Source organism: Muscardinus avellanarius (assembly GCF_963383645.1).
Source record: "Muscardinus avellanarius genome assembly, chromosome: 4".
Taxonomy (NCBI): Eukaryota; Metazoa; Chordata; class Mammalia; order Rodentia; family Gliridae; genus Muscardinus; species Muscardinus avellanarius.
Window position 1 is genome coordinate 61,885,734 of NC_137789.1, and position 9,397 is coordinate 61,895,130.

General features: G+C 39.9%; 1 protein-coding gene across 1 annotated transcript; it reads left to right on the forward strand.

Moving 5' to 3' along the window:
• Positions 1-4,982: 4,982 nt before the first annotated feature.
• On the forward strand, positions 4,983-6,672 carry LOC308261733 (elongation factor 1-alpha 1-like; the record flags this gene model as incomplete). The annotated part of the gene is made up of 1 exon (XM_080693844.1): positions 4,983-6,672. Exon 1 carries the CDS (start codon positions 5,284-5,286, stop codon positions 6,670-6,672), a length of 1,389 nt encoding a protein of 462 aa, XP_080549970.1. The 5' UTR covers positions 4,983-5,283.
• Between the last annotated feature and the right edge of the window lie 2,725 nt (positions 6,673-9,397).

The window sequence follows — 9,397 nt, forward strand, 5'->3', positions numbered from 1 at the left end:
ATTAATCTTCTCAAAGAACCAGCTTATTGTTTTGTTGATTCTTTGAATTTTTTTGTACTCTATTTCATTTATTTCTACTCTGATTTTAATAATTTCCTACCTTCTACTGGCTTTGGGATTAGACTGTTGCAGTCTTTCTAGGTCCTTGAGTTGTGTCATTAGGTTGTTTGCTTGGCAACTTTCTGTTCTTTTTATGTGGGCACTCAATGCTATGACCTTTACTCTCAACACTGGGTTCAAAGTGTCCCATAGATTTTGGTAAGTTGTTTCTCTGTTTTCATTTAATTCCATAAATTTCTTTACTTCTTTTCTAATTTCCATTCTTACCCACTCATCATTCAATAGTGCATCATTCAATCTACATGTATTTAAATAGTTTCTTTTGGGTTTCCTGTTGTTGATTTCTACTTTCCTTCCATTATGGTCTGAAAAGATGCAGGGAATTATATTACATCTTTTGAATTTTCTGGAGCTTGCTTTGTGTCCAAGGATGTGATCTATTTTGGAGAAGGTGCCATTGACTGCTGAGAAGAATATGTATTCTGTTGTTCCTGGTTGAAATATTCTGTATATATCTATTAAGTCCATTTGGTTTATAGATTTCATTAGTTCTGAAGGGGCTTTACTCATCTTTTGCCTTGATGATCAATCCAGTGGTGTGAGAGGTGTATTGAAGTCTCCCACTATTATTGTATTTGGGTCTATTTGAGATCTGTTGTCCAAGAGGGTTTGTTTTACAAATGTGGCTGCACTCACTTTTGGGGCATAAACATTTACTATCATTATATCTTCTTGGTGGATTGTTCCTTTTAATAGAAGGAAGTACCCTTCTTTGTCTCTTCTCTTGTGTTTTAGCTTAAAGTTAGTTTTGTTGAATATCAGTGTTGCTACTACTGCCTGTTTTGCATCTCCATTGGCATGATATATCTTTTTCCATCCTTTCACTTTCAGTCTGTGAATGTCTTTTACTGTAAAATGAGTTTCTTGCAAACTGCATATATTTGGATTATGTTTTTTAATCCACACTGCCAGTCTGTGTCTTTTGATTGGACAGTTAAGTCCTTTGATGTTCTTTGTTATCATTGAAATATGGTGTTTGTTTCCTGTCATTTTGTGTTCTATTTTCTGTTGGATATACATTATTTCTTCTTTACTTAAATGCCCTGCTGATGAACTGCATCTCTTCTCTGGTTCTGGAGTCTGCTTCTTTTTTCTTCTTTATGGTTTATTTCTTTAAATATTTTCTCTAGTGTTGGCTTAGAATTCATGAATTTTTTCATGAATTCTGCTGATCCTGAAACACTTTTGCTTCTCCATTAGTTTTGAATAATAGTTTTTTCTGGATATAGCAGTTTTGGTTGGAAGTTGTTTTCTTCCAGGGTCTGGATAACATCATACCAGTCTCTCCTGGCATTCATGACTTGGGATGTATAGTCTTGTGTGATTAGTATTGTTTTGCCTCTACATGTCACCTGTCCTTTTGTTCTCACTGCTTTTAAGATTCTTTCCTTGATGTCTACTTTGTTCATTTAGATTATTATATGGTTTGAGAATGTTATCCTTTAATCTTGTCTTAATGGTGTTCTGTATGTCTCCTGAACTTGGAGATCCAATTCTCTTTCCATGTTTGGAAAATTCTCTGAAATTACTTCTTTGAAGAGATTATGGATGCCCTTGGCCTGTACCTCTATGTCTTCTTCAATCCCTTTTATCCATAAGTTAGGGCGTTTCATATTGTCCCATAGTTGTTGGATGTATAGGTTTTGTTGCTATAATTACTTCTGTATGGTGTTGACTGTGTTTTATGTTTTGAATGAACTGTCTTCTAACAGTGATATTCTACTTTCCATTTCATCTACTCTTCCAGAATTTATTTCTTTTTTAAAATTTGTTATTGGCACATTATATTCATACATCATATCGGGGTAAAAAACTTTTGTGGACATACATGTACACATTAACCATTTAGCCCCTATCCAATTCCCACCTCATCCCTCCCTCCCTTGCTTGGGTTACTGGTTGACTTCGATATGTATAAGTACAATGTGTGTTTTATAGAATTTCCTTCTTCCCTCCTCCCATTCCCTTATTTAGGTTACATTGTTTGCTCCTCTATAGGATTTCCATTTTCATCTAGAGTTCCTCATATGACCCATTTCTCCTTAGCTTTCACATATTAGGGAAAGCATCCAATTTCTTATTTTTTGTGACTGACTAATCTTGCTTAGCATAATGTCTTCCAGTTCCATCCATTTCCCTGAAAATGATGTAATTGAGTTTTTATTAATGGCTGAGTAAAATTCCATTGTGTACATATCCCACAGTTTTACAATCCATTCATCTGTTGATGGACATCTTGGCTGGTTCCATAGTTTGGCTATGGTGAATTGTGCAGCTATGAACATAGATACGCATGCATTAGTTTGGGAGTTTGGTTTTCTTTTTTTGGGGTAGATACCCAGAAGTGATATGTGCCAGATCAAATGGTAGAGTTGTTCCCATTCTTCTGAGGATTCTCCATACTGTTTTACAAAGTGGTTACACTAATTTGCAATCCCACCAACAATGTTTTAGAGTTCCCACTTCTCCACATCCTTGCCAGCATCTGTTGTTGTTTGCGTCTTGAATGATTGCCATTCTAGTTGGAGTGAGGTGAAATCTCAGGGTAGTTTTGATTTGCATCTCTTTGATTGCCAATGATGTTGAGAGCACTTTTTCATGCATTTACTGGCCATTTGAATTTCTTCTTTCGTGAGGTGTCTGTGTAGTTCATTTGTCAATTTTTTGATTGGATGATTTATTTTTTTACTGTTAAGTTTCTTGAGTTCTCTGTATATTCTAGATATTAGTCCTCTATTGGAGGTGTAGGTGGCAAAAATTTTCTGAATTTCTTTCTATTGCTGTCTTCATTTATTGACTCTTTCATTTCATTCCAGACCTATTTCTGATTCTTTCTTAGTGTTTCTATTTCCTCTTTCAATTTCTGTAGATTGGTTTTCAAGCCTTTCATCATATTGTAGATCAAGATTCTGAACTCCCCTTCTTGCATTTCTTGTAGTTCAGTATTAGTGATTTCTATTGTCTCTTCATTATTCCTGGTTCTCGTATTTTCAAGGTTCTCATGCCTGTTTTTCCGATGTCTACCCATTGTTTGTGAGTATTATGTCTAATCCAATCTTAGTATTAGGAATTTAGAGGTGTCAGCAGGTCAACAATACTTTTTCCAATGGTGAGGGTTGGGTGATGGGGGAGGAGCCGAGGTGATGGGTACAGGAGTCAGGTTAGGTAGAGGATATATTTAGGTTGAGTAAGAATTTAAATATAAGGTAATATCTCGTTGAGAATAAGAGAGAGTTAAATAAAAGGACTCTTGTAGTTAGTAGAGTATTGAAGTATGGATATAAAGTACTTTGTTAAACAAGGAGATATAGTATGGGAAAAAGATACAAAAGCTAACTATTATATAATCAAAGAAAAAAGAAACAACTGAAAGAAGAAAAAGATAAAAAAAGAATAAAATAAAATAAAAAGAACTAGCGACTGTGTGAGACCAGAAAACAAAGGAAACTATCAAACATATATAAAAAGCAAATAAAAGGAAAAGAAAGAAGGAAAGAAAAAAAGAACAAACAACAACAACAACAACAAAAAACAGTCCTACTAATTTATAAATATGGGGTCAGGTCCATATAATATCTAAATGTCTAATTGCTGTGGTAGCTTTCAGAGTATAATCCAATATCTCTTAATTTGCTCAGTACTCTATTGTCAGCTTCTCAAGCCACTCTTTGGGTGTTTGGAACCCTTTCTTGCCTTTGACAGCTTTGGGTTTAAGTGTCAGGGTATCTGGTGTCACTGTTAATAAATTATATACAAGTCCCGGGTTCTGTATATTTCCAGCCTGTAGTTAGCTCCTCTGCACTCTCCACCCTCAGGCCTGTGCTTCCCTACTGCAGGGGTTAAGGATGTCCAATGTCTTCTTGGAACCTTCCCCTGAGGCCCTGTGCAGGTATTACATCTTGATAACGTTTCCTGTGTCTCTGGAAATTCTAACTGGGCTAGCCCGTGGGTCCCAAGGTGCATCCTGGGGAAAGGGTTGCTGTAGGGTCCCTGGGTGAACATAATTACCACCAGAATGCTGCTGGATTCCAGGGCATGGAGTGGGTGCATGGCTAGCACTGGTCCCGAGGCACGGGTGGGCTCAGATGCCTAGTGCCCAGTCCAGGGCTCAGGCAGGTTGCACAAGGCTAGTGCCAGACCCATGATGTGGGCTGGGTGCTCTAGGCTAAGCTGAATCTTGGGGCGTGGGATGGGTACAGGCAGCTCACGGCGGGTCTCCGGGAACAGGGCAGGCACAGACAGCAGGTGCTGGGTCCGGGGCGCAAGCGGGGCGCAGAGGCTAGCACTGGTCTCAGGCTCAGTCAGGGCGCGCAAGGATAGCATTAGGTCCCAGGGCGTGGGCCGGACATACACAGCTAGTGCTGGACCCAGGGTGCGGGCTGGGGGCCCAAGGCTAGCACCCGGTCTGGAGCAGGTGTGGCGCACACAGCTAGTGCCATCATTGGGAGCGGGCAAGGCCCACGAGGTTAGCCGGGGCTTGGGCAGGGCACACGGGCTAGGCGTACAAGGTGAGCACCAGGTCTAGGAATGCAGGTGGCACAGAAAGCTAGTGCAGGTCCTGGGGCAGGGCGCACGAGGGTAGCTCTGGGTCCTGGGGCGGGAGACAGGCGCCCAGGGCTAGTGCTGGACCTGGAGCGCACGCTAAGACTCACAGCTTCTCTGAACTCACCCAGATACTTGGCTTCATTGATCCACAAGTCTGGAAGACTCGCTGTGTCACTGTGGTCCCACCTTTGGTGAGCCCAAGGGCTTCTGGCTCAGGTGCCGCTCGCTGCTTAAGATGCTGGAGCTCTATGTCCATTTTCAAACTCTTGGGTTTTTTTTTGCCACGTTTTTGTCAGTCAGGTCCAGGGATAGCAGTTTGGGCTGGCAACCTGCTCTGGCGGGCAGCCCAGCTGTGTCTGCAGCAGATCCGATGCTCGAACTTTTATTTTATTTTATTTTATTTTATTTTATTTTATTTTATTTTATTTTATTTTATTTTATTTTTTTGCAGTGGATCTCACATTTTAGGGTTTCTGGATTCCTTCCCCCAAGGTTCCTGGATCTGACTTGGTTCCTGAGATATATTTATTTTGTTGGTTAAGATGCTGCCTTCTGCCTTTTCGCAACGGGTTTGCCACCAGAACACAGGTGTCGTGAAAACCACTGCTAAAAGCCAAAATGGGAAAGGAAAAGACTCACATCAACATCGTTGTCATTGGACATGTAGATTCCGGCAAGTCCACCACTACTGGCCATCTCATCTACAAATGTGGTGGGATCGACAAAAGAACTATTGAGAAGTTTGACAAGGAGGCTGCCAAGATGGGAAAAGGCTCTCTCAAGTATGCCTGGGTCTTGGATAAATTGAAAGCTGAGCGTGAGCGTGGTATCACCATTGACATCTCCCTGTGGAAATTTAAGACCAGCAAGTATTATGTGACTATCATCGATGCCCCCGGACACAGAGACTTTATCAAAAACATGATTACAGGCACATCTCAGGCTGACTGTGCTGTCCTGATTGTTGCTGCTGGTGTTGGTGAATTTGAAGCTGGTATCTCCAAGAATGGACAGACCCGTGAGCATGCCCTTCTGGCTTACACACGGGGTGTGAAACAACTGATTGTTGGTGTTAACAAAATGGGTTCCACTGAGCCACCTTACAGCCAGAAGAGATACGAGGAAATCGTTAAGGAAGTCAGCACCTACATTAAGAAAATTGGCTACAACCCTGACACATTAGCATTTGTGCCAATTTCTGGTTGGAATGGTGACAACATGCTGGAGCCAAGTGTTAACATGCCCTGGTTCAAAGGATGGAAAGTCACCCGTAAAGATGGCAGCGCAAGTGGAACCACACTGCTTGAAGCTTTGGACTGCATCCTGCCACCAACTCGCCCAACTGACAAGCCTCTGCGGCTGCCCCTCCAGGATGTCTACAAAATTGGAGGTATTGGTACTGTCCCTGTGGGCAGAGTGGAGACTGGTGTTCTCAAGCCTGGCATGGTGGTCACCTTTGCTCCAGTCAATGTCACAACTGAAGTGAAATCTGTTGAAATGCACCATGAAGCTCTGAGTGAAGCTCTTCCTGGAGACAATGTGGGCTTCAATGTCAAGAACGTGTCTGTGAAAGATGTTCGTCGTGGCAACGTGGCTGGTGACAGCAAAAATGACCCACCAATGGAAGCAGCTGGTTTCACTGCTCAGGTGGTCATCCTGAACCATCCAGGCCAAATCAGCGCTGGCTATGCTCCTGTACTGGATTGTCACACAGCTCACATTGCTTGCAAGTTTGCTGAGCTGAAAGAGAAGATTGACCGCCGTTCTGGTAAGAAGCTGGAAGATGGCCCTAAATTCTTGAAGTCCGGCGATGCTGCCATTGTTGATATGGTTCCAGGCAAGCCTATGTGTGTTGAGAGCTTCTCCGACTATCCTCCTCTGGGTCGTTTTGCTGTTCGTGATATGAGACAGACAGTTGCTGTGGGCGTCATCAAAGCAGTGGACAAGAAGGCTGCTGGAGCTGGCAAGGTCACCAAGTCTGCCCAGAAAGCTCAGAAGGCTAAGTGAATATTACCCCTAACACCTTCCACCCCAGTCTTAATCAGTGGTGGAAGAACGGTCTCAGAACTGTTTGTCTCAATTGGCCATTTAAGTTTAATAGTAAAAGACTGGTTAATGATAACAATGCATCGTAAAACCTTCAGAAAGAAAGGAAAATGTTTTGTGGACCATTTGTTTTTTTGTGTGTGTGGCAGTTTTAAGTTATTAGTTTTTAAAATCAGTACTTTTTAATGGAAACACCTTGACTAAAAATCTGTCACAATTTTGAGACCCATTAAAACAAAAGTTTAATGAGAAAAATAAAAAAGATGCTGCCTTCTTGGTAGCTGAACTTATTTATTTCAGCCTCTGAGAAGTGCTGTGTCCACAGTCGCTATTTTGTATTACCCCCACATTTTTTAAACCAGTAAATAGTTTCACATGCAGCCTTAGGTCAGCTGGTTAGTCAGCTGACTAGATACCCTGACCTAGTCTTTAGCTTTTCCCTCGACCACAGCTACTTGTGGTCGACAGAGTGTGCCATCCACTGGCATCCCGACTAGCCCTGCCTCACATATGGGGTCTGCACAGCCCAGTACACTCCAATGAAATCAAACTTGCGTGGACTGGGGCTACCACACCAGTCCCCTTCCCTACCCTAGAGTCCTACCCATACCCTAGAGTCCATGCTTCTGCCACGTCAACCATAATGTTTTTCTCAGTCTGGAGCTATCAATGTGGTCTAGAATGTGACTCTTCAGAGCCTCTAGCACCCTTTGGACTGCTTCTGGCTGGGAGCTATCTTATCCCAAACCTATAGTCTGTTATTATATAATAATTAAGAATATGAATATCAATATCAATATAAGTAAATAATTTCAAAGCAAAGTTTTAAATGCAAACTATATGAAATCTGAAATAAAATCACTTATATATCAGTGGCCTAATAACCCATGTCTTAGCCTCTCAAGACAAAATTGATGTATAATTTAGTTAGAGCTAATTTTTAGCAATGATCTCTATAGGAAATTTTGAAAAATTACTTTAAAACAAATTTGGTTGTATTGTAAATCTTGGCTAGATGTGTTCTAGAGAACTGTGACCCATTGTGGTTAAACACATATATCTTCCATTAAAAAGAGGACTGACAGTAATGACTATTATTCAAATGCTTTGTAATGCTGAAAGTATTCATGTTGCACAACTTTTTCTGTTCAGATTGTACAGATTAATGATTATATATATATATATATATATGCCCTCTAACTAATTCACATAAAATATTGTTGTAAACCAGCATAATTATAATTAAGAGTCATAAGTGGAACTTATTTTCTATGGTCATCATAAGAAGGATGAAAATTTGCAGAAACATCTATGAAAGCTATATTCAAAATAATAAAAGTAAAGTACATGGAAAGAGTCAAATAGATTACCCACAGTCACTCAACAGGGAAGAGAGGCCGAAACAAAGAAATCTGGATGTTTAAAAATGTATTAAAGTAGAAAAAATTAATAAATATTTTTAATTTCCAGTGGTTGCAGACACTAGAATTTATTATAAGTTTTATTTTTGTAAGAACTTGTATGCCCCTATACTCTTTTTTATATTTTAATACTTTGTTATTAAAACATTATAGTAATATCCAAATTCAGTTCTTCCACTACTAAAGGTATTTAGAGCTATTATGATAGAATCTAGACTCTATTTTTTGTTTGCAAAATATAGGCAAAGGACCTTCTTCTGCGTAAAGAAATTTTCTTTCCTTCATTAACTTAAATATTCTAGCATGTGTGGATACTGCTTATATTGAAGTCTTTGCTTAACTGAGGAATATTTAATGGTGACTGAAATATACCTGACATAGCTTGGGGCAGTGACACACACCTATAATCTCACTCCTTGGAGGCTAAGATAGGAGAATCACAGGTTCGAAGGCCAGCCTCAGCAATGTAGTGGGACTCTAAGCAATTTGGAAAGACCGTTTCCAAATAATAATAAAATGGGGCTGGGGTGTATCTCAGAGATAGAAGGCCCCTGAAAACATGTCTGCTTTGTATTTTCCATCTCACTAGAGAGGACATACCAACTCTACAGATTCATGGCCTGCCTTAGCTATTTAGGGAGGCTCTTCACAACTTAGTGAGACAAAGAGATCTAAAAAGGAGGCTACACAATTTTTTCTTTTATCCCACACTGATGTATGAATATAATACGCCAATAAAAAAAAGAGATCTAAAAAGGAGGCACAAACCTCACATTTTCATTATTAATTTCTCAGCTTTTGTGTACCTCTGTATATTTTCTTTGCACAGAACAGATTTTTGAAATTATTATGCAATTTAAATAATCCAAATGAAGATTTTCAAAATATATTTTAGCGAGTGCATAATTTTCAAATATTTATGTCTTTTGTAAAATAGAAAATAGGCACTATTCCAATGGCCATCCAAAATAGAGAGAAAAGGGTAAAAATAATTGTGAAAATTTTAATTGTTTTGTGGTACAGAGGATTGAACTGAGGGACATTTCTACCTCCAAACTACATCCACAGCCCTATTTTTTATTCTTTATTTTGAAACAGGGTCTCACTAAGTTGTGGAGAGCCTCACTAAATACCTAAGGCCGGCCATGAATCTGCAATCCTCCTGTCTCGGCCTCCCAAGTATGGGGGATTGCAAGCATGTGCCACCATGCCTGGCTTGAAAATTTTAATTTTAAAAGAACTTTTAAGCTAATCGTAAATAAAAA